This window comes from Equus asinus, chromosome 25 (assembly GCF_041296235.1).
Source record: "Equus asinus isolate D_3611 breed Donkey chromosome 25, EquAss-T2T_v2, whole genome shotgun sequence".
In the NCBI taxonomy this organism is placed as follows: domain Eukaryota; kingdom Metazoa; phylum Chordata; class Mammalia; order Perissodactyla; family Equidae; genus Equus; species Equus asinus.
Genome location: NC_091814.1, coordinates 19,728,484 through 19,753,847, shown reverse-complemented (window position 1 = coordinate 19,753,847; position 25,364 = coordinate 19,728,484). Strand labels below are relative to the sequence as shown.

General features: G+C 41.4%; 1 protein-coding gene across 3 annotated transcripts; it reads left to right on the top strand.

Moving 5' to 3' along the window:
- The first annotated feature begins 1,472 nt into the window (after positions 1–1,472).
- FCRL4 (Fc receptor like 4) lies at positions 1,473–24,436 on the top strand. Of its 3 annotated transcripts, none has more exons than XM_014836899.3 (13): positions 1,473–1,623; positions 3,335–3,355; positions 7,457–7,711; positions 8,759–9,013; positions 9,308–9,592; positions 10,437–10,724; positions 15,934–16,044; positions 16,464–16,526; positions 17,204–17,231; positions 18,096–18,178; positions 18,411–18,479; positions 22,619–22,650; positions 22,750–24,436. In XM_014836899.3, exons 1-13 carry the CDS (start codon positions 1,593–1,595, stop codon positions 22,873–22,875), a joined length of 1,647 nt encoding a protein of 548 aa, XP_014692385.1. In that variant the 5' UTR covers positions 1,473–1,592; the 3' UTR covers positions 22,876–24,436. The 3 variants fall into 3 exon arrangements, with proteins under 3 accessions (XP_014692385.1, XP_070353283.1, XP_070353282.1); XM_070497182.1 differs by having other exon boundaries at positions 1,484–1,623; positions 8,759–8,797; XM_070497181.1 differs by lacking the exon at positions 22,619–22,650 and having other exon boundaries at positions 1,484–1,623; positions 22,750–22,906.
- The last annotated feature ends 928 nt before the right edge of the window (positions 24,437–25,364 follow it).

Sequence of the window (25,364 nt, the reverse complement as noted above, 5' to 3'; positions counted from 1 at the left end):
AACAATGATTTCTTGAGTGTTTACCTTGTGCCTGGTACTGGGCCATGAGTTCTGCATCATTGTTGCATTCATACATACATCAATATTGACATCCCCAAAGTGGATATTATTTTTATCTCCTTTTTACTATGTTGAAATTGAAGTCTAAAGTGGCTAAGTACTTGACCAGTCACTCAACTAATAAGATGAGGAGCCAAGATTTGAATCCAGGTCTGTCATGTCTCCCCCATCCTGAGACAAATGAAGTCAGCCACAATTTGACAGAAAGGTCAGAGGGCTGTGACAAAGGACTAGGTGCCACCCTGACACTCTTTATGTTCCCACGGTACCCTGTATCTATGTCTACTGTGGCCTTACCACATTTTTCTTTAAGTCTTTAAGAGAGACATTTTATTCATCTCATTATACTTCTAAGGTCATGGACCTTACCTGGAATACAACTGATGTTCAATACAGAAACTAGTTAGAGAAAAAAATTATTATATGGAAAAATCCTGTTTAATAGAGAAATACAGACCACTCATAATTCATCCTATGTCTATTATCCTCCCCTCATAGGAAGGTCAAGGATCATTTATTTCTGGATATCATGAGGGTAATGATGATGGTGATGATGACTGCCTTCCATCTTTGTCCATGGTCAGCTCTCAGTGCTAGAATGATATCCTTTCAACTTGGATGTTACTTCCACTGTGAAGCATTTCTTGCTTCCCCAGAACTGGGTCAGATTTCCTTCTGTTGGACCAGCAAAGCACTTTTTACTCTGTATTTAACTCTCTGCTGCCTTTGTCTGCCCCACTAAAATGAAAGCTTATTGAGTTTTCTTACCACTATACTCCCAGCTACTGGCACAATGCCTAACATACAGTTGTACAATCAATATGTATTTGTCTAGACATTCTTGTAGCAGATTTTAGATTCTATTACCTTAAGTTAAAAATTGTACTGTCCATTCTCCAGGGAGAGCATCATGGGGCTATAATTTACTCATCAGTTTTCTTCCTACCCAGATCAAAGTTTGTAGCTTTCTCTGAGATAGATGAGTCAGGATATTTTCATATGTGTCAGACAAGGCGTGAGTAGTCCTATGATTCAAATGCTTCATCAAATATAGATGGTCAGCTGGAGTGGTCCAGCAGAGGCCATCAGGAGTCAGGTATTTCTTCATTGAATGAGAAGTTCTCCAACTCTGGAGTGATTCAGGTACATCCTTAGATTACGTGAATCTCAAGAGGGCTGTAGTCTTGCCTAGTATCTGGTAGCAGAGCAAATGAGTTGCAGTTTCCTTGGAAGACAGAGAATGGAGGGTTCTGAAAACATGATGACCAAAGCCTTGAGAAGCTATTCACACCAAGAGGTCAAAGCAATACTTAAGCAATTCTATTAAGTATTGATTTTCATTATTGGGATTCTCTTACACTGGGTAACATGCTATTTGGTATTTTAAGAAAGATTCCTCTACTTCCTCTTTTCACTTCATTACCGCAACCAGCTATACTCAGAGAAGCATCTTGCTGAGCTCACTACCCAGCACTGGGAACCGGCCTGTCTCCTAAGAACTGCTCCTCCTCGGGCTCCCAGAGCAGGCTTCCATGCTACTGTGGGCATCCTTGCTGTTCCTTGGTAAGTGATGGAGAGGAAGCCTCTGCTCGCTGAGAAATCTGAGCTTCTCCACGAGCAAAGGCTTCTCCTCTGGGCTGCTGATAAAAGGGATTTTACTCCTATTTAAGAACAGTGGAAAATGAACAAAGGGGGAAGATGTTGATTTAATGGTATGAGAAGAAAAAAATTGATTTCCAAAAGTGTATTCATCATTTGCTTTTAACTGCCTACAGAAATTTTTTTCTATTCCAAAAGTGGGCTTATTTTTCCATGTAAAAATAAAGCTACAGTTAGATTCAGTTACCCTGGTAATCACAGGTCATGAAGACCAGAGTGAAAGATGAACTGAGACCATTTTAAAAGGACCATGTCCTAATTGTGAGCAGGTGTAGAATGATCTGCTGAGAATAGTTATTGCCTTCTCTGTACCTAAGATCAAACCTGCTCTGATGTTTGCAAAGAGCCTGCGAAGAGAAGAAATAAGAAGGTTTCCCTTTGTTTTTTTTTTTCCTTAATTTTGTACTATTTATCAATATTTATATAAATGAGGCACAGATTTCCTAGTAGCTCAAGCTAGGGAAATAAAGACCGGTCAGTCAGTCATACACCAAATATTTATTAAGCATGTTTGTCTTGTTCTCAGTTGTATCTCCAAACCCTAACTGAGCGAAGAGTTGTTAGTGTGGCTGGCGCATCATGGGAACTCACTAAGTAGCAGATGAATGGGTATATGAACATGGCACAATGCTGGGCAGTGAGGAGAACACAGTGACATAGAGGACACAGTCTTTGCCCACCAAGGCTGACACTCTGATAAGGAAATAAAAGTACAAATGCAAGAGCATTTGACTTGGCAGTAGAAGAAAATATTACACAATGTGTCATAAGATAATGTGGGTGATAATAATTAATGCTTGCTGATAATAATTAATTCTTGCTGAGCCTTATGTCAGATACTTCTAAGAATATCTGATGTATTAGTTTATCTAATCCTCTAACAATCTGTAGGTTAGAATTGCTATAAATTCTATTTTACAGATAAGGAAACTAAGGCACAGAGGTAGTCTCTTGCCTTAAGTTTCCTTCAGTAGAACAGTTACGGGTCAGGACTCAAATCCATAATCTAACATTGGAACCATGGTTTTAAGCACTAACCCACACTGCATGTCCATTTACGAGTTCCAAATGAGCTGCGATGGTTGTGTTCTGAGTCGAGAGAAGAGGGAGACTGCTACAGCCTAGGGGCATCTGAGAAGGCTTCTTGGGGGAGGTGGGATTTCATCTGGGCCATGGGTGTGACTTGACTTTGGTACTGAAGGAGGAGAACAGCGTTCCAGGCAAGAAGATAGTGAAGCCAAGTCTCAGCAGCAGCCACAGTCAGTGTTCAAAACGCAATGACAGCAACCAGTAATTGAAGACTTGCTAATTGAACGCATTAAAACAAGACTATGAGGTCACTTTTATGGTCCCCATTTTACAGATGAGGAAAGTGAGCCTCGGAGGTTTTATATAGTTTGCCCAGAATCACACAGCTAAAATTCAAAGCTGTTTCTGCCTGAGTTCACAGCCTGAACTTTTGGCCATGGCATTACCTTGCTTCTCTTGAGTGAGTGGAACTGGACGTGTTTCTCCTCCTCTTAGTTGGAAGAAGAATGTGGGCAGGTGAGCTCTCAGGATGGAGTGGTTTGGGGCTCCATGCCTTATGCTGATGTCTGGCTCTTGACTTTTGCAGCTCCAGTCAGTGGACAACTTGGTAAGTACCCCTTCTCTTTTCTTTCTTATGTTTCAAGATATCCTAATAACCATCCTCTATCTCAAACACTTGTAAGAAGAGGCCTTGTTGTCTCTGCATCCTTTTCCTGAGGACTACAAGCATATGAAACCATCGCTCTGTCTTATCATTCTGACCTTAAGAGTTTGGGAGTTACACTCTTGGACCAAACCTGCTATTGTATTCGATGAACTTGGGGGGCCTAGGATACATGTCATGGAGATCAAAGAGAGGGGGGTGCCTCCACCTGACACGAGACTCTAGCCAACCTGACAGAATGCATAAACTCCTGAGAGGGGAAGCATAGAAATAAGCCAGTGCCTCAGTGGGGGAGGATGGGGTACAAACAACTTGCCTGCTTCTCCACGTTTCCTAGCTCCAGCTTGACAAAGCACTGCCCTAACCATATCAACCAATTTATCCTGAACTTCAGCATTTTTGTAGATATTTTCCTATTAATAACTCAAATCATGATGACTTTGAGCCCCCATCCTACTTGTCAGGAGAAAGTCCAGCTTTCTACTGGAAGCTGTCTCCAAGTGTTTTGCCAATCCCTGTGGATTCTTTCAAGCCCGTGGAGTCCATCCTGGGGGCTGCACAGCCCCTTGATATACACTGTCCCCTGCAGTTCCTGGGTCTACAGTTCTCCCCCTTAGTGCTGTGGATACACTCCCTTTCCCACAAATCCCTGACTAACTGGGAAGAGATTGCAACTTGGCAAGACTTTACTAATGGTTCTAGGATGGAGAAATAAGGTACAGAGAGTGTTGTACATCAGCTACTCGATGTGGTTAATCTCAGAACCCATTAACTCAGTTCTAATCTCATGAGGGCCCTGACAAGGTATGTTTCCTCCTGGCCATAGGGCCATCAGTGTGCGGCAGGGCCAGCTTATCTGGACCAGCAAGGAATCTGGCTGCATACACCAAAGAAAGTCTCTTTCTTCTAGTATAGGACCTACTGCCAAGTCCCTGTGTCCCTAAACCCAGGTGCTTCCTAGGATAGAGATAATGGGGATTTTTATTCCCTTCAGGAGAAACAACCCCATACCCACTGGAGACACAGGATAGTCTGTACCAACCTCTAAAGAGAGACAGAAAAAAGTCTGCAGAGACACGTGAATGTTTTACATTACCAAACAGAACATTTAGCTTCTTCATTTGAAACAAGCATCCAGGTTACTCTGCAGTTTTTGCCTCCAAACAGAGGGAGAATATTTCCGTCACATTTGAGTATAACTAAAACACCACTTTGGCTAGTTTTTCCACAGAAAATTATGAATATACAATGTCTCAAACTTTAAAAAAGCCATCGCTTATAAGCTCTTAAATGTAGACATTGATCTGAGTATAAAGGTACTAAGAAAAAAACACACAAAGTGATTCCACTTAAAATTTTATAGTAAATTACATAACCCAAAATTGAGATTTTATTTTTGAAAAAGAAAACAATACAATTGGAAATAATTTGTTTTATTTTCTACTTCACAGACTTTAGCTTATCATAGGCAATTTCTAGAGCAAAGCATGAATCTAATATTGATTTTTTTTTTGGTATGTGGTTGCTACCACGGCTTCAGGCATCCTGACCGTGTTCAAGGCAGGAAGTGGTGGAGGGGGGCAGGGGAACTAACACTGTAAAAGAGCTTCCCAGTATGCTCTCTCTTTCCACCATAAAGGAAAAACTTTCCCCAGAATCTCCATCCCCTAGTCCACTCCTAGTTTTATTCCTCTGACATCTCTTTATCCAGAACACACAGCTGGGAAGGTCAGTGCTTCACTTTTTCAAACCCAACGGTGGCAACAGGCTTAAGAGGAGGGCATTGGGACTGACTTTCAGAAGCCAAACAAGTATTTTCCCTATCATTGGTTTCTCCTCTTCAATTGTTAACAGAGCCTTGTTACTACACTTGTCAGTGACTTTGGGAGCCATCAGAGCAGTGGTCCCACATAACTTCTACCAACTTCATGAGTTACTGCATCTTCACAAAATCTTAAATATCACTTTGCCATCAATTTTCGCTGTATGTCCTGTGAAAGATTAGCCTATCAAGGCACTGATCTTTCAGCAGGCTAGGTAGTAGCAATAAAGGGGAAGGATGTTTGAGGAGATGTTTCCAATCATGTATAATTTGGGTTGTAATTATTTTTGTTATGGCAGGGAAGAAACATTTTTCCTCTATCTTCTTAGGTTTTATAATAGGGGCCTGCAAACTAAATGGACAAAGACAGATTAACAAGAGAAAAGAGAGATTTTTATTCACTACTTACAGGAGAACAAAGAAAAATGTGAGCCATGGAGGCAGGTGGAATTTGGGGCTTATATACCATCTGAATAGCGAAAGGGGAAAGGGAGAAGAGCGCTTAGGGGAAAACAAATGGCTTTTAGGAAAGATAAATAGGCCGTTAGAGAACAGATGAGAGCTATGATAGTTTTGTCACAATATTTATTTAGGTGTGATGCACTTCCAGTCTCTGGTGATAAGAATTAATCCTTCCTGGTTGCTCCTGGGGAGGCAATTTATGATAATTGAGTTCTTTTGGGAGGCCCTGCTTTCAGATAGATAAGGGTGTTCAGAGTAAAAACACATACATAAAATCTACTCTCAAATACCTTCAGCTCAAAATAATTTTTATGCCACAGCGGTATATTCGGGATGCCTTCAGTTACTAGCCCTCACAACCTCACAACTACAAAACTCAGAAAATAAACACTTAGATAAGAGCCTCAGTAACAGTTTCTTTCGGGGAAATATAATTATAAACAAAATCTTATCCCAATCCAGAAATCCTCTTCAGAAAGGATTAAAGAAAAAATGCTTGTTTCTTGAGTAAGCATTAAACCAGAATGTGATGTGCATCGCAATCCACTAAGAGACTGCGGAGACAGAGACGAATGTGGCGTTCCTGTACAGCCAGGCAGATACGACCCCATTACAGACATGTTTTCAAGATTAAACTATTTCTCAATTAAGAGGTCTTGACAGCACCCTTTGTCACACATAGCTCATGATAATCGGGGAGACCACCCCTGTGTGAGCTATTTGGCTTTCATACAAAGGAGGAATAAACTTCTCAGGTCTTTAGGCCTGGAGGTAGTTTTGCATACTGGAGCAAGGTGCCCTCCAAATGTAGTCTGTCATCCTCCCACAGGAAGTGGGAGAGAGGGGAGCTATCCCCCTAGATGTCTGCATTTTGAAAAGATGGATCCTCTTGAGAAAGACATTCCTGAGTTGTGAGACTGGCAAGGGGCTTATTCAGCCTTTATAAAGATTTACATCATTTGTAAGGAATTCTGAAAGAAAAGGGAGAGAGGGAGAAGAGTTTTCCCTTATTTTCAACAGGGAGAGTTAAACTTCTTATTTTCAATTTATATTTACCTTTACATTCTCCAGTTTCTATCCGTCAGTGTTTCAAAGATCTTAAAGCCTGATTTAACGCAAGGTCCATATTTTATTGTCATGAAAGAGTATCTTTGAGGATTGGGGAGATAGGAGCACCTAGCCCCCTCCCCCCAGCACTCATACTTTTTGTCGCTATTCAAATATAATTCTCACTTCGGACAACAGCCTGCTCCCTTCTCCTCTATCTACTTCTTCTTGGTAAAAAAATACAGCTCAAACCCTTTTCCATAAGTGCATAATCAATCCCCAAATTCCTACGCTCCCTCTATCACAACCGCCAGCCCACCACATGCCCATGGCACACAACTGCTCATCTTAGAGAGGAGTCTGTAATATCAGGAGCCTGGAAAGGAGGGAATCCAGGAGGAAGCTACTTGAGGACATGGCCCACTGGGAAAGGTAAGGGGGTTGTGAGCCTCCCATCACTGATCTTCCATGGTCAGTCGGTGCTGCTGGGGTTGGCTCTGAAAGGCCAACATGCTTCTATGGACCATGGAGCAGCCCCCATACCTCTGGGTAGGCAGGCACAGCTGGAGAACCTGCAACCTGGGGAAACAGCACCCTTCCCAGAAGGCCTTTTAGGGATTCTCCAAAGCCAGGTCCTCCAGTCTGTCCCACACAAACCTCTGTAGTGGGGACTGCAGGCACCTCCACCTCAGACTCATTTCTCTCCTCCTCAGCAACTGCACCCAAACCCACGATTTCTCTCCATCCTCCATGGACCACCGTCTTCAAAGGAGAGACTGTGAATCTGACTTGCGATGGATTTCACTTCTATGCACCAGAGAAAATAAAATGGTATCGTCACTTCCTTGGAAGAGAAACACAAATCGAAACCCTAGGAAACACCTTTCAGGTCCATTCTTCTGGAGACTACAGATGCCAGGCCGAGGGCTCACAGCTAAGTAACCCTGTGCGCTTGCATTTTTCTTCAGGTGAGAAAGAAGGAGAATTAGTTAAAACTTTAGGAATGGTTTTGGTACATCTTAGCTCCTTGGAGTCTCCAAGAACTGAGGCTTTCATTCCGCTCTAACCCTTGACCGCATTTACTTTCAGTTTCACCTTCTCCTTCCTGGTCTATAAGTATTTTCCAAACTGCTATTGATATTAGAGTTCAAATGTCTAATATGAAAACATTCTTGCACACTTACATAGGAAAGGAGTTGGTGTTCGGGGATTCAAAAATGAAGCTGTTTGAGATGCTGCTCTCAGACTTCCTCCAGGAGAAGTTATACATACATGAATGTACTGAGCACAAAATAGAAAGTGAAAAGTGCCATAAAACAAGAGTTCAGAGGGGAAAATCTCCAACCTCAGGCCTTGTGTCCCCACCTGTCCTAGTATCAGTTCCTTCTTTACTCCTACTTTTCTGACACCCTATCTCATCCTGTCCTGTTTTGCCTACTTTAGGGACAATGGTTTGGATCACTCCACAGGCATCGCTCTGTAGGAGCAGGCATTCACTGCTGTCATCTAAGAAAGAAAGGGTAGAACTAATCTCAAAGAGCAGAGAATTTCCTTAGCAGACCACTTTCACTATCCCTCCAGCCTCGATTTGTGTCTGTGATGATAAACCTGCCACATAGCAGACTCCAATGCATTGTAATACTTCCCGTGCTATTTCGCTAAAAGCTACCACTTGGATGACTCCTGCTCTGAGGTTTGATGAGCAAGCTGGTGTTGATCTTTGCCGTATTCAATGACATCAGGGATTTTGATCACACCTCCTCTCAGCTTTTCCTCTCTGTTTGAGAATCCTTATATTTTTAATCTATCATTGAATGATTAAGTAGATGCGCTTGGGATTTATTTAGGAATTGTATCTGAAGTGTGTCACTGATTTGAAAGGAAATGAGCACCCTTGGGTCAGGAGACTAAATCCTGTGGAAGAGAAAAGAAGAAAACAGCAAAACCTTTGTAATTCCAGATACACAGAGGACGGAGTGCCTGAATGACATGTCTTGTTTCTCTGTGGTTTCCAGACCCTCTCATCCTTCAAGCCCCGGATGCTGTGTTTGAAGGTGATATGTTTGTTCTGAGATGCAAGAAAAGGGGGAAAGAGAAACTGATTGCTGTGAAGTACACTTACAATGGAAAAGTTATTTCTAATTCTAATAAAACCTTGGATCTTCTGATACCACAAGCAAGTTCAAATAATGGTGGCTATTACCAGTGCATTGGATCTGTGGAAGGAAATTATATGTTTAGATCAAGTACAAAAGTTATTAAAATTCAAGGTAAACCCTTCCTTTCATTTAGATTTGCTTAGTAATGTCAGGGTCGGGAAACTGGGTGTGACAGGAGGGGATCTATGGGTTGATATCAAAACTCTGAATAAATGAGAAGCCTAAGTCCTCTAGGAGGCAGAGAAAGTGGAGTGATTAGACTTAAATAAAATGTGATAAAGGATTGGATAAGCTTGTTTGTCTTGCTGTGTGTCTGAAGTTTCCTAGGACTGAGAATCCAAGCCTACCTCTCCCGGGGCTCTAAACACCCTCATGCTGAGAACTGGATTTTCCTCTTCTCTCTAGAACTATTTCCACGTCCAAAGCTGACAGTCACAGCCTCCCAGCCTACAGAGGGGAATTCTGTAAACTTGAGCTGTGAAACACAGCTCCCTCTAGAGCGGTCAGACACTCAGCTTCACTTCGTCTTCTTCAGAGACAACGAGGTGATCCTTTCAGACTGGAGCAGGTCCCCGGAATTCCAGATCACAACCATCTGGAGGGAAGACTCAGGATCTTATTGGTGTGGTGCTGAAACAATGACCCACAGCGTCCACAAACGAAGCCTCCCACTGCAGATCCAGGTGCAGAGTGAGTGTTGGAGAGCCAGGTGGGCTGGGTGGGGCTGTGGTATTTTCCCTGACTACTCTTTGGCCCTTTGTGGGTAGGGACTGCCCAGTACACATGGATTTTGCCATCCTGGTGGAAGCATCAGGCTTAGACTGAGAAGTGAAGTACTGTAACAAAAGAAATGCAGAATTTCATTTCCAACTCCATTTCTTTAAAACTCAGTCTTCCTTTGACACTCTATAGCCTCAAAATGATAGAGGTGCTTCATGGAGTTAGATACAGGAGTTGGGGAAAACAAAACAAAAACAAGAAAACAAGGGGCCCTGCTACTGAGTTGGCAGATTCTAGAATGCCAGATCTTGGGGCAAACTATTTAGAAGATAATCTTCCATGTTTTCTTAATCAGTAGCAACAAATAGTAATATGAGTGCCTGTGATGTATAAAGCAGAAAAGAAGGAGGTGCATACATGCATACATACAAAGATAAACACAATAAATATCAGCTTGTCTTAGGTACCAAAGCAGGACTTCTGGAAATGGATGTGATCCAGCCCAGTGCCATTATGGCCACTATTGTTGTTACCTATCTCTCAAAACAATCCAGACCTCCAACTAGGACATCAGACAAAACTTAAATGCTTCTCCAGGGATAGCCCATCTTTTTTCTCCTGGAGCCTTGTGTATCAGGATGGAAAACTTACTACATTTAGTGATATTCTAGGTCCAAAATCCACAGTCTGTGAGCTACAATGCTGGCACCTGCTAAAGAATATATCTTAAAGTGACATAAAAGGTGACCCTGTCCAACATCCCAGCCCTGCCCTCCCACACCAGGCCCTCACTTGTCATCTTGTGTGCACACAGGAATCCCTGTGTCTGGAGTGCTTTTGGAGACCCAGCCCCAAGAGGGCCATGTGGTTGAAGGGGAGACACTGATCCTTGTCTGCTCCGTGGCTGAAGGCACAGGGGACACCACATTCTCCTGGCACAGAGAGGACACAAAGGAGAGTCTGGGGAGGAAAAGTCAGCGTTCTCAGAAGGCAGAGCTTAGGATACCTGTTACCAGGGAGAGCCATGCTGGGGAATACTATTGTACAGCTGACAATGGCTACGGCCACATCCGGAGTGAGGTAGTGAACATCACCGTGAGAAGTAAGTTGTAATTTCCATTGATCTTATTTATTCTCAGCTTTCTCAAATTAGGAGTGGGCATAACCAACACTATCTTTGTGACTCTCCTTTTTCTATTTCCATTTTGCCATTTTCCGTGGTGATAGACAATTTCTTCCATTCAAATATTAATAATTCAGGTTATGATGAAGTCGTACAGTGAGGCAAAGCTGGCCAGGAGCCATTTCACACGTTGGAGATGATTTTGTGTGCCTGTACTCTGATCCATTGTGTGTTGATCTCAAAGAACAGCTTTAACTCATTAACAGTGTTTTACGGTAGGGTACAGCTCTATCATCCTAAGTGTCACCTATACTCTGCTTTCAGTAAATCATCCACGGCACATCAAACCAGTCTCCTCAAGTCTGAAGGACTGAAGTAACAGACATTCCTACACTCCATTACTGTAGGCCTGAGAGGGTCTCAGTGCCCAACTGTATGCAGGTCAGGAAACTTACAAGAGAGCAGATACAGAGCCTAGTTCTGTCCACTGAGGAGACAAGCCTTCCTTTGGGATCCCACAGTTCTAGCTTATGTCTTTCTCTTTCTCTTCCTTTTTCCCCAAGAAGCCACACAGGCCAAGCCAAGTTCCCACTCAGCTCCCTTGGCACTCAGGAAATGGTTTCTACTAATTGAAATTCCTCTTCTATCTCAGATTAAGTTGCATCCTTTGATATCCAATAAAGCTAACTTTTATTGAGGAGCTACTGGAAAGCTAGAATTCCTTGCTTTTTTTTTTTTTAACAATAAAACTCCTCAAAAGAATTTTCTCTACCCACTCTTTTTACTTCTCCTATTTTCTCTCAAGTCCATCACCATCAGGCTTGCCTCATTCCACTGAAATTATTCTTGTGAAGATCACTTATGACCTCTCTAAATCATAAGTCAGTTCTTATTACTCCTCTGCTCAATATTTTCCCCTGGCTTCCCATCTCCTTGAGAGTGAGAGCCAACATCTTCTCAACGGTCTGATGATCTGGCCCTCCTACTTCTCTGACTTGTCCCCTGCCACTCTGCCCTCACCTTTGCCACTCTAGTCACCATGGTCTTCTGTCTCTTTCTCAAATGTTTTGGTCACACTTTCACCTCAGGGCCTTTGCATTGCCCTTCTCTGATATCCTCATGCTCACCCCCTCACTTCCTCCAGAACACTAATCACCTTTTCAATGAGACCCTCCCCAACCACCCTAGCAGCTCTTCACCAAGGTGCTCCCTCTCCAGGTCCTGCTGGATTCTTCTTCACAACACATGTCACTAATTGCCATGCCATGTAGTTTTTGCTGTCTCCTCTCACTCCTCCCATATTAGTGTCATGAAGGTAGGTCTTTATTTTGACCACTGTTGTATCCCAAGTGCCTGGACTAGTGTTTAGCTCATATGAGGCATTTGATAAGTATTTGTTGAATGAATAAATTTTACATAAATCATTTTTGTTGATCATAGTAACAATCGTAGAAGATAAAGATATTATTATCTCTATTCTGCAGAAAAGAAGTGTGAAGCTCAGAAAGGATTGGTAATTTGCATAACTTCACAAAGCTTATACCAGGCAGCCCAGATTTTATCCTCCATGCAATCATTTAGCTCAGAGAAAGAATTGTCAAAGTTCTCCTAGGGAGTACCCCATAGTCAAGTGCCTAGCGTCAACCAGGCTAAATAAGCATAGAACTGTGCTGTTTATATCAGCAGTCAGCCCTGACAGAACTGTGAACCTCAACAGTTTTGGTTAGTGGCTCTGGGAAGGGCTTGCTATGCTAATGGCCCAGCTGCTGTGCAGTTTTCCCTTCAACTCCCTGGAGGCAAGTCTTGTGATCAAGTGGGGTCTTCGTAGGTGGGGGGACTGACATGTTTTCCCGCAAAAGGGTGCCACAGAAGGGTCTGCTTGTCACCCTCAAAATTTCTTAGCGAACAGCAACATTGAGCATAATTCCCAGCAGAGAAGGGCAGAGACTAAGCTGGGTGTCATTTTAATGTCATTTCAAGAAGCAGCTGGGGAGGGGAAGAGAAGATAGCAGAGCTGAAAGCTCCCAAAGGGCACTCCCTGAAGGCTCTTGAGTGCCTTAAATCCAGAGTGACACTGGAGGTAGGAGTGCTGCTTCTCCAGGAAGGCTCTTATACTGAGAAGCTTACCTTGGAGAGCCCAAAGCTTGCAATCCCTGAATAGGGTAATAGTGAATCTGAGGGTCATTCACACCCAAGTGTAAAATTACTTATCTTCCTTTTGGAGGTTAAGGGGATAAAAATGAATTAGCCTCCTCTGATCCAGACAGTGAACTGGTTACTTCACACATGTAATTTCATTTTACACTCACAACTACCCTGCAAGGTAGATGTCATTGTCTGTTAAGGAAACAGATGATCTCAGGGATTAAGCAAATGTCAAGGATTGAGTTGATGTATGATAGAGCAGAAATTTCTTCCTAAATCTCTTTTGTTCATGGACCTTATGCAAAATCTCTGTACTTTAGAAGTGGGAGAATTTCTAGCAAGAGAGAAACTCTGAATTAGCCTGCAGTACTAGGCTAAGGTGGGCTGCCGAAGCTCATGTTGCTATAACAAAATACCATAGACAGAGTGGCATTTATTTCTCACAATTCTAGAGGCTGCAAGTATGAGATTGTGTCTGAGATCAGGGTGCTGGAATGGTCAGGTTGGCATGAGAGCTCTCTTCCTGGCTTGCAGACAGCTGCATTCTTGCTGTGTCCTCACATGGTAGAGAGGGGGAAGAGAGAAAGAGATCTCTGGTGTCTCTTCTAAGAAAACTAATTCCATCATGAGGGACCTCTTCTAAACCTGATTACCTCCCAAAGACCCCCATCTCCAAAAGTTAGGGCTGCTTCAATGTATGAATTTCAGGGGGAAACACTTCAGTCTACAGAATAGGCTGAAGTTGACTGGAGTATGCCGAGTAGGAGCAGACCTAATTTGTGGGCGTGTCCCCTAAGCTGATCAGAGGGCAGCATGAAGTTCTTGAGGGCCTAGGGCATAGTATGAGGGCAACAAATAAGAGCTAATACTAACATAGACATAGCACTTGTCATGTGTCAGGAGCTGCTCAAAGTACTTTATATATATTAACACATATTAGTCTACCTCCAATAGTACTAATATAGTTACCATCATCCCCATTTTACAGATAAGAAAGCTGAGGCACAGGGAGATGAAATAATTTTCCCTGGCCACACAGCTAGTAAGTGGAAGAGTCAGGATTCTAACCCAATAATATAATTCTAGAGTCTGTGCCTTTCTTTTTTCCCCCACATTTGTCAAGATATTATTGGCATATAACATTGTGTAAATTTAAGTGGTACAGTGTGATGATTTGCTATATGGATGTATTGTGAAATGTTTACCACAGTAAAGTTAGTTAACACATCCATCACCTCACCTGGTTACAATTTTTTTTGTGTCTGTTTGTGTGTGGTAAGAACTTTTAAATTCTGTATTAGCAGCTTTCAAATATATGATACAGTATTCTTAACTTTAGTCAGTGTGCCGTACATTACTATCCTTAGAATTTATTCATCGTGTAACTGGAAGTTTGTATCCTTCGACCACCTTTATTTATTTCCCCCATCCTCCATCTCTTGTGCCTAGTAACCACAGATTTGTTCTCTGTTTCTGTGAGTTTGTTTTTTTTAGATTCCACATATAAGTGAGATCATACAGTATTTGTCATTCTCTGTCTGAGTTATCTCCCTTAGCATAATGCCCTCAAGATTCATCCATGTTGTTGCAAAAGGTAGGATTTCCTTCCTTTTTATGGCTGAATAATATTCATCCTACATATATATATATATGTATACATTATATATATGTATACATTCTTTATCCATTCATCCATTGATGGACCCTTAGGTTGCCCATGTCTTGGCTATTGTAAATAATGCTGCAAAGAACTTGAGGATGCAGATATCTCTTTGATGTAGTAATTTAATTTCCTTAGGATATTTACCCAGATTGTTGGATAAAAATAGAACATAGCAGTTCTATTTTTAATTTTTTAAGCAACCTCTATACTGTTTTCAATAGTGGCTGCACCAATTTTCATTTTAACCACCAGGGTACAAGGGTTTCTTTTTCTCCACATCCTCACCAACACTTGTTATCTCTTGTTTGTTTACTAATAGCCATTGGGACAGGACTGAGGTAATATCTCACTGTGGTTTTGATTTGCATTTCCCTAATGATTAGTGATATTGAGCACCTTTTCATGTACCTGTTGTCCATTCATATATCTTCTTTGGAAAAAAAGTCTCTTCATGTCCTTTGCCCATTTTTAAATTGGATTATTTGGGGATTTTTTTGTTTTTTTGCCATTGAGTTGTATGCGTTCCTTATATTATTAGATATTAACCCCTTATCAGATATATGATTTGCAAGTCTTTTCCCCCATTCTGTAGATTATCTTTTCATTTCGATGATGGTTTCCTTTGCTGTGCAGAAGCTTTTTAATTTGATGCAGTCTCACTTCTTGATTTTCACTTTTGTTGCTTGTGCTTATGGTGTCATATCCAAAAAGTCATTATTGAGACCAATGCCAAAGAGATTTGCCCCTGTTTTCTTCTAGGAATTTTATGGTTTCAGGTCTTACATATAAGTCTTTAATACATTTTGAGTTAATTTTTGTGAGTGGTGTAGACAGAAGTCCAGTTTTATTCTTCTGCGTATCTAGTTTTGAATATCTAGGTTTCTCAGTGCCATTTGTTAAGAGACTATCTTTTCTCTGTTGAGCATTCTTGGCTCCCTTGTCAAGTATTAGTTGATCATATATGCATGGGTTTATTTCTAGACTCTAGATTCTGTCCAATTGGTCTCTGTATCTGTTTTTATGCCAGTACCAATTCGTTTTGATTACTCTAGCTTTGTAGTACTCATCAGTGGAAGGAGCTGGCTACCTTTTTCCCCTTTGCCACAATCCACCAGGACTCTTAACCTCTTGCCTTCTACCACTTCACAATGAGTTACTTCCTGTCCTGTACAGGCTCAGGTCTGAGCCTCCCACAAGTAGAAGGCTACTTCCTGTGCCACATCATCCCCGATCTAGCCCTCGTGAGTCCTAGCCCCTTGAGATTCCTCCCTCTCCCAGGGCTCAGACTCCAGTCAAGCCAAGGGAAGGTTTCAGGGCATCGTGGCAATTCTAGGCCCTAGATCTCTTCCCCTGGGGCTCATACAGACTCTTCTCCCTCAGGCCCTCCAGGGAATAGAAGTGGCCTTATTGCCGGGGGAGCCACTGGAGTGTCACTCAGCATTCTTCTGGCTGCTGCCCTGCTGTTTTGCTGCTGGCACCAGAGGAAATCAGGTTTGTGTTCTCTCCTACCACTTGCAAGAGCCCTTGCTTTGGACACCTCAGCTTGTTGCAGCCTCGGTAACCACCACATCACCGTTCTCTACCTCAGCACCCCAACACTCACAGGCACACTCAAACCCTTTAAAGGGCAGTTTTCTTAATAGATGCTGTGGTTGAGGGCTGCTTATATCTAGTTTGGTTTACTAAGCCTCAAGTGAAAGGTGGGGAGGAAGTAAGATTTTAAATGTAAGTTTCAAAAATTTTATCTAAACAGTTTACTTGGGCGGTTTCTTTGGTTCATACAGACTGGTCAACTAGATACGTCAGCCTGTCCTAAATCGCCCTTAAATGGACAATCAAAATAAACCGACAGGCTCTGTAAAGAAGTGACTAGGAATAGGATCTGGCTAATCTCTATTCTTTTTCCTCAGAGACTCCCCTGAGTCAAAGCCTGAACCTACCATCTCATGCTTCAGAGGCCCTGCTCTCCACAGGTCAGCCCTCCAGCTCCTCCCCTACCTGAGGGAGAGTTTCTCCGTCTGCCAGGCACCATCTACCATGTGCTTCCAAATGCTTCTTGCCTTAGCCCAGGTCAAGCTGGTTTCAGATGCCAGAAAACCTGGTGTGGAAGACAGGCACAGGACCTCTTTCAGTTCTAGAACAATCACCCACATCCTTCAACTCTGTCTCTTGATGTAATTCAGTTCAACTCACCAGGTCCTTCTGAGCGCCTTCTGTGGGCCCTGCTCTGGGCTAGGTATAGGGAGCTTTGGACCTCTGACCACAAGTCTCCTTAGCAAGCCTGAGTTGGAGCCCCAGGTTCCTGTGGGCATGACCACAGATGCTCCTTGCTGTCCACCTGCAGCCCCTCACTACTCTACAAGACAGAAGTCAGTTATTTTTAATACTTCCTGAGGTACATGGACACAGCCTTGAATCTTAATCAAGTCTCAAATAATTGCATATTTAACCCAGGAATATGTGGCCCTGTCCACAGTAAGTTATATGCTTTGTTCAATTTTTTTTTTCACATCAAGTTTCATGAGAATTCGGGACAGGGTCCGTGTTTGAATTTTCCCGTGACCTCTCTTAGGCAGCTTATGTGCGTGAAGTAGTATTTGAGAAAGAGCTCCCTCTGCTGACATAAACGTGCCTTTGCTTTATTTTGCAGGAGACGGTTTTCTGAAAAACAGAATCAGGTGAGGCCTCAGCCTTGCGGTTTTCCAAGAATAAAATATGCAGAACTACGGGGCTGCAAAATTAGGTCAAGTGATTTCTCTATGTCCCTATGGTTAGATGCTCCCATTTTCACGTTCCTTGAAACAGCCAAAATCACAGCTTCCAAGAAAGCTTCTAATAGTCTGTGTTATAGAGATTGCATGTATTTAGATAAGCTTCTTATTTGAAATTCATCCACTCATCTAAAAGGATGATACCAAAGGTTACAGATTTTCTAGGTTGACGCAGTGTATTTCTGGTGCAAATAGTGCTATAGTTAAACAATATATTACTATAACTATGTGTAAAATGACTATCTGTTCCAGATTTACCAGGAAAGTCGCATTTTCCAATAATCTTCTTTTTGCTCCACATGTGCACATATTTTCATCAGATTTTGTGCCTTTAACTTTGGTTTGGAAAATATGGTCTTCTTCTTCTGTCTATGTCAGTATCTCCATCTTAGGTTACGGCCAGGGACTTGGGGCATGGATTATGTCTAATTGCTTCTTGAATTGTCCTGACAGGATGAGGTGAAGACAATACCTCCTGATGATGTCAGGTTTTTTAACCAATTGAAAGTGATCATTCTACCTGTGAGATGATTGCTGCTGTGATGTCAGAGACTCTCTGGCCTTGTTCCCAGGGAACCTGCCCATACCACAGCCCCGGGATTTCTTTTAAAAAGACAATATGACTCTATATAGACATATTGATGCTCCAGTTAAACCATTCAGGGTCCCCAGTCCTCTGGTGTCTGCTGAAGTCCCCTTTCTCTCTGGTTATTCCAGTCTCCTGCATATTATAATGTTCCAGGGATGATCGTGTGTTTCTATGTCTCACAGGAGTCCTCCCACCCCAGGCTTAAGAGAGTCTGCCCATCCCACGTGCCCTGCCGCAGTGGAGCTGCAGCAATTGTACAGCAATGGTGAGGATTCCCCAGTAGGAAGCTGCTCGCAGCCTGAGCCAGGGAAAGATAATGTGCTTTGAGGTCTGGAAAAGGTCCCTGGTCTCCCTAAGGTATCCCACACCTAGACATTCCCAATAAATACTTGCTTCACAGTCTGTCCCAGAAGAGTGGAGAGGATGCTTAGGAAGGAGCATCTGCAGCACATACCACTGACTGGGACAGTCTAGAAAGTGTTGTTTTTTCTTTCCAGTGCACCGCAAAGAAGGAGACTTGGTATATTCTGAGATCCAGATTATTCAGCAGGGAGAAGAAAAGGAAAGTAAGTCACTGGGGATAGATTCTGGCTGCAAACTATACTCGTTCATTCAATACATATTTATTGAGCACGTCCTATGTGCCAGGTACTGTTGTAAGCATAGGAAGTCAATCAGTGAACAAAGCAGATAAAAATCCCTACAGTGTGGTGCTTAGACTCTGAAGAGAGAGGGTAGACACTAAAAAATGCATAATATATCTTTGCTGAAGGTCAGAACAAAATTAAACATCTTTCTGATAGATACTGTGATCATGAAGGTGTATATATGAAGGTTGTCCTTAAGTAATTAATGAATGATAACAAAGCACCTACTGTGTACTGAGAACATTTATATACATGTATAATGTATACGTATATATACATCCATATATGTGTGTATATATATGTTTACATATATACGTTTAATTAATCCGTATAATGCGTCCATGCAACCAATACACTGAACAAGCAAGATTTATGGTTTAATTATAAAAATTTTCTGTCTTCCACAGTCTCTTTATACTGTATTTTGTGGGAGATCTTCTCAGGCACTCAGGATGAAAATTCTGGCAGCCAAAGGCTTTTTGACAAATTCTCTATTCTCTTAGGTAATAGACAGTAAGTGGACACTATGTCACAGTCTCAAGTTAGTAACTAGAATATCGAGTTCAAAATATTAATCAAAACTTTCCCATCTCTAGTTCAGACACATTTCAGAGTGGAAGCTGGCAATGGTAGGGCTGAGAGGGAAGACAGGGTAGAGTTGGCTTCTTCTCTGTTTCTTTGGTTGGCCTCCCCTGACTAGTCTGGAGGTTGCTGGGGAAAGGACTTACTCCAGTTGGTGTTTTAGAAGCAGGTTTCCGCCTCTTTGGCCTGCCAGATGCTTAAGCAGGCACTCTCCCCTATGAGGTGCATGTGTAGTCTCTTCTGAGGTTTCCTGCTGAGTCTCTCCTTCCTGAAGTTCCTTTGGCACACCTGGTACATTTCTAATTCCAGAGTTGTTTGCGACTCCTTCACTGGCCTCACTTCCAGTTGATCACATCCAGCTTTATGCTGCTGGAGTCTGTTGGTACCTGTAAATGCTATTGGACAGGACCCAAGATGGCCACACTTCTGCTTGTTCTCTCTCCCACGTGGACCACATCTGTCCTTGGGAACACTTGGGCATTTCAGGTCCGTGCTAACCCAGCAACACTATTCTGATCCGATCACCAGTTGTGAGTCAGAATTCTCAACTCTCTAGATTGGTGGCTTTCAAATATTTTTTATTATAATCCACCATAAGAAATACAAATTGTATTGTCAGCCAGGGCGAACATGTACACACACACACACAATCACTGACACATAACTGAAACAAAAGCTATATGAGACAATACTTAGTGGGATACACTCTATTTTCTATTCTGCTCAAATTTATTGTTTTAATCAGCTTTTTGAGGTATAACCTATATACAATATAATTCAGTAATTTTAATTCAATTAATTTTAACAAATGTATACAGTCAGAGAACCACCACCACCATCATGATGTAGAACACTTCCAACACCCCAGAAAATCCCTCCGTGTCCCTTTGCAGTTAATCTCCCCCAGCCCCACTCCTGGCAACCACTCATCTGCTTTTTGTCCCTATAGTTTTGCTTTTCTATAATTTCATATAAATGGAATCATATATAATGTAGTCTTTTTATCTGGCTTGTTTCACTTAACATAATGTTTTGCAATTCATCCATATTCTAACATGTTATAAGGAGTTCACCACTTTTTTCTTTGACATGTAAAAAGTTGTACATGTTTAATGTATACAACTCACAAGTTTGGGGATAAATATATACCATTGATAAGTATATACCGTTGAAACCATAACCACCATCAAGTTCATAGATATATGCATCATCTCCCAAAATTTCTTCCCACTCCCTTTATTATTATTATTATTATTATTATTATTATGTGCGGTAAGAACACTTAACATAAGATCTACCTTCTTAGTAAGTTTTAACTATAGAATAGAATGTTGTCAGCTACAGGCACTATGCTGTATAATAGATCTCCAGAATTATTCATTCTGCATAACTCGAGCTTTGTACCCTTTGACAATTACCTCCACTCTCCCCTCCTCCGAGACCCTTGTAACCACCATTCTACTCTCCACTTCTATGTGTTTGAATATTTAGATTCCACATATGAGTGAGAACATACAGTATTTATCTTCTGTGTCTGACTTATTCTACTTAGCATGAAGTCCTCTAGGTCCATCCAGCTTGTCACAAGTGGTAGGATTCTCCTCTTTTTAAAGGCTGAATAATATTTCATTATGTATGTATACTACGTTTTCTTTATCCATTCATCCATTAATGGACATTTAAGTTGTTTCCATATCTTGGTTATTGTGAATAATGCTATGATGAATAAGGGAGTGCAGGTATCTCTTCAAGATCCTGATTTTAATTCCTTTGGATAAATACTCAGAAGTGGCATTGCTGGATTATATGATCGTTTTATTTTTTATTTTTAAAGGAACCTCCATACAGTTGTTCATAATGACTATACCAATTTACACTCTCATCAAGAGTGTACAAGTGTTCCTTTTTCTCTGCATCCTTGCCAAGACTTCTCTTTTGTCTTTTTGATAATAGTTATCCTAACAGATGTGAGGTGATAACTCATTGTGGTTTTGATTTGCATTTCCCTGATGGTTAGTGACGTGGAGTACCTTTTTAATACCTGTTGCCCATTTGTATGTCTCCTTTGGAGAAATGTCTCTTTACTTCCCTTGCCCATTTTTTAATTAGGTCATTATTATTATTATTTTGACTATTGAGTTGTATGAGTTCCTTATATATTTTGGATATAAATCCCTTATTTGAAATATGGTTTGTAAATATTTTCTCCCATTTCATAGGTTGCCTTCTCTACATATGGCACCTCACTTGGGAGTTTAAAATCTCCAGTATCTTTGTACCTACTAGAAATTTCAATTGTAATCTTACCTAAACTTGTTTTACAAATGAGGCTAAGGAATTTTCAAGGTCACACAACCAGTAAAAGATCAAGTCTTCAGTTTTGCTGTTATATTTGCTGTTTCTAGAACCTATTACTATATTTGACCAACACATATCATCTGATCACCTAGTTTGTTCTCACTTTGATTTCTCAGCCGTTTCCACCAATCAGGGCCTTTTGCATGGTGGTATTAGAACTTCCACCAATTTGCTTGGGTTAATTGGGTCCATCTTATAAAGTTACCCTGATCATTTCCTGTTCTTCACACTCTGTCCTTGACGCATTTGTCAAAATACTGTTATAGCTGAGCACTCTGTTGGCGGACTAGTTATATTTTAGACACGTTATGTATTAATGATCTGTAGCAAGATTTCTTCATCAGTGCCTCAAAGTTTGCCTGAAGCCCCTGAAATTGTATGCAAAGTTCCGTGCATATGACTATTGTTCTGAGAAGAGAATACATAGCTTCTATCATATCATTAAAAAGATCTATAACCCCAAAAGGTCTATAGTAAGAATATGGTGAAAAAGAGAAACCTCAAGTGTCCCAGGATGTATCTTTTTTTCAGGCTCTATCTCTCCATAAAATTACTATGTGTTTTTGATGATTCTATCTTCTTCTCTGAAACTCTTGATTTCCCATGTGGGATCTGACAAATCATACCTTCTAAACTTTTTTCTCACTGTGGTTCCATCTCTAAGAAATTGTGGCAATAAAATCAAGAACTAGAATATGCTAATGTAAGAGGGCATACATATGAAGAGCTGTAATTGGAACTTGGTGGGCAATCAGGGGTGAACTTTGAGGTTGGGGTGAGATGGAAGTGCTATACACTAAGAGAGGAAAGAATTAAAACTAAGAGACAAATCCTTTCTCAACATCTGGTGAAGGAAGGGAGCAAGGTTTCTTGGCATGGTATTGAGGGAAGACTTTACAGATCAGTGGAGCTTGAAACGAATTTGCAGAAGGCTGGGTTGAGAAATGATGAAACAGAAAATCACATGTGCTACAGGGCATGTTGGGGTTTAGGGTTAGAAAAACATGACAGTCAATGAAAGGGCCCAGTGGCTCCCAGCCTCTGGGAAATAAGCTAAAAGACTGAGTTCTTGGTGGATCCAGATGCCCACAGTTCAGTGGTTCCCTTTCCCTCCACAGCCAATACCTCCAGAACATCTCTAGAGGACAAGGTGAGTTTTATTTCCTGACTATTTTCTCTTCTGCTACTACCTATAGCCCCATACTCCCTCTCGCTTTCCATTTCTTCTTCTATCTTCTTTCCACTCCAGTGTGCCTCCGTTATCTACTCTGAGGTGAAGAGACAACTTTCAGGGGATTCAGCTGGAATGGTCCACTGTAAGGATGAAGAAGCCATGGAAAGTTACGAGAATGTCCCTCATAAGACTTGTCCCTGATCCAAAGCCCCCAGCTGAGTGCAGCCCTCAAGGTCTCTGGAGTGGACAACAAGTTCCAGCTTTCCAGTTCTTCTTGCCCATGTGCACTCACTCCCAGGACTCCTGATTCATCTCCTCTGAAGTGGTGATGGGATGGCTCCTGAAAGACTTCACTAAATAACCAGGATCCATAGTTAAGGGAAGACCCTGTGTACCTGCTCTGAGGCAAACTGACATGTTCCCCAGGGTCTGATTTAGGGGAAAAGAATAAGGAGGGAGAAGGATTAATGTTGAAAAACAGAAGTACAAATTTTGGTGAATTCGGATTTATACATAGACAGAAGAGAGTGAGTGACTCAGGTCTCTGTTTAACATGGTCACAACAATTCTCCCACTGGGGAATCATCTGCACTCATTGGTTTCACTGTGAGTAGCTGCACAGGTACTTCATAGACCATGGATATCTCCTCCCCTCCTGCTTACACTGTTCACACTGTCGGGGTTCAGTTCAAACAAAAGAATCCATTCCAAATGATTTACAGAGAAAGATATTTAAAACACGATATTAAATACTTTGTAAAATCATCAGAAGAGCTGGAGAAGCAGGCTGTCGGCTGAGTTTCCAAAAGCAAAAACTAATTATGTTAACATTATTAGGGACATTTTTTTCTCTTTCTTCTTTTTTTAAAGTTTTTTTGAGGAAGATTACCCTAATCTAACATCTGCCACCAATCTTCTTTTTTGCTGAAGAAGACTGGCCCTGTGCTAACATCCGTGCCCATCTTCCTCTACTTTGTATGTGGCATGCCTGCCACAGCTTGGCTTAACAAGCGGTGCGCAGGTCCGCACCTGGGATCCGAACTCACAAATCCTGGGCCGCCCAAGTGGAATGTGCAAACTTAACTGCTTTACCACTGGGACCGGCCCCCAAAGATTTTTAACATTAGAGAAGAGAAATACAAATATAAAATTAAAAAGTTAAGTAACAACCCTGCAAACCCAAATTTGAATTGGAAATAGTTTAAACTGATGACAAACTCTGCCTTTCTAAAAAAGATAGTTATTTCCTAGGTCTGTCTGCTGAAAAGACCCAGAAATAACTACCAATCCAATAACAGTGAGCACTCCTTGCACAGGTTGTAGTCTCTAAATACTACTTCCTACTCAAAGGATCTGGAGCCACCTTTCTTGTAGGAACTGTATCTTTGAGTTGCCAAATAGTTGATGTGAGAATAATTCTTCCAATAAATGAAGAAGGAATGAAATAAATAGAAAACCACTGTTTTGTGTGGATGTTTCATGCTACACCTACTGGTTAACATTAAAAGACAGACCCTCACTTGATGTGCCTCTTGAAGGTGGTATTCAATACCACCTACAAAGTATTCATGCGCAAATATCAAAACTGAATCAGATAGATTCTCTAGATCTAACTACAGGAAATCCTTGGGACAAAGGAATATGTTAAATACACATGGCACTGCAATCAGCAACATCCAAACTGGGGGAAAATTCTGTAGGACAAATGACCTGCTTTCTTCAGCAAATAAATGACAAAAGATAGGAAGGAAGGAAGGAAATTAAAAAAATCAAAGAAGGAGAGAAGACCTATATATTAAATGAGACTTGAGACATATCAGCCAAAAGGAATGAGTGGGCCTTGTTTGAATCCTGACTCAAACAAATCAAGTTAAGAAATACATCACTTTCGAAATATGAAGGGAAAATTGTACACTAATATTAAGAAATGATTGTATGTTTGGGATATAAATGATAGTATTGTGGTTTCTATTAAAAAAAAGGAATTTTTATCTTTTAAACTCATACTGAAGGATTTGTAGATTAAATGATATGATTTTGTTTGAAATAATCTGATAAGGGTAGGCTGGGTGGGAAGTGGATGGGGGTAAGATGAAACCAGGGTTGGTCCTGTGTGCACATTTCTGAAGCTGAGTGATGGATACGTTGCTGGAAGAAGGGGAACTTATGCTAGTTTCTGCTTTTGTATGTTTTTAATTTTTCACAATAAAAAGTTAAAATATCTATATCTAGAATACCACCTCATTTCATCGCTTCCAGTGCTTCCATCCTTGTCCGAGGCACCTCTTGCTTTTATTACAGCAGTGGATTCATGTCTCCCTTCTTTGTCTCTTGCCTCCCTACAGCCTGTTCTCAGCATTGGGGTCATTGTGCATTAGCAATAAAAGTCCAAGTATCTTTGAAAAGCATAATATAAACAGGCAAGAGAGAAAGGTGAAGTCATTGTTTCTGAAATAGGCTCCCTGATTATGATGGAGTTCGGGAACTATTAACACACTTGAATTTTTAAACAATCTCACGAGAGATACTACTATTGCCAATTTACAGATGAAGATTCCAAGATTCAGAGGTGTTAAGGTACCTGGCCAAGATGATTCAGTTATTGTGGACCCAGGGCAGGAACTAGATCTGCATTTCCTTTCCCTGGTGTTGATTCTAAATTACCACATGACCTCCGCCTATCCTGTCTG

Excerpts from the sequence above, each read along its gene's own strand:
- FCRL4 (XM_014836899.3), top strand. The coding sequence starts at position 1,593 with ATGCTACTGTGGGCATCCTTGCTGTTCCTTG. Across the intron at positions 10,725-15,933 it reads AGTGAACATCACCGTGAGAA|GCCCTCCAGGGAATAGAAGT; the intron begins GTAAGTTGTAAT and ends CTTCTCCCTCAG. Across the intron at positions 18,179-18,410 it reads GCAGCAATTGTACAGCAATG|TGCACCGCAAAGAAGGAGAC; the intron begins GTGAGGATTCCC and ends TTTTCTTTCCAG.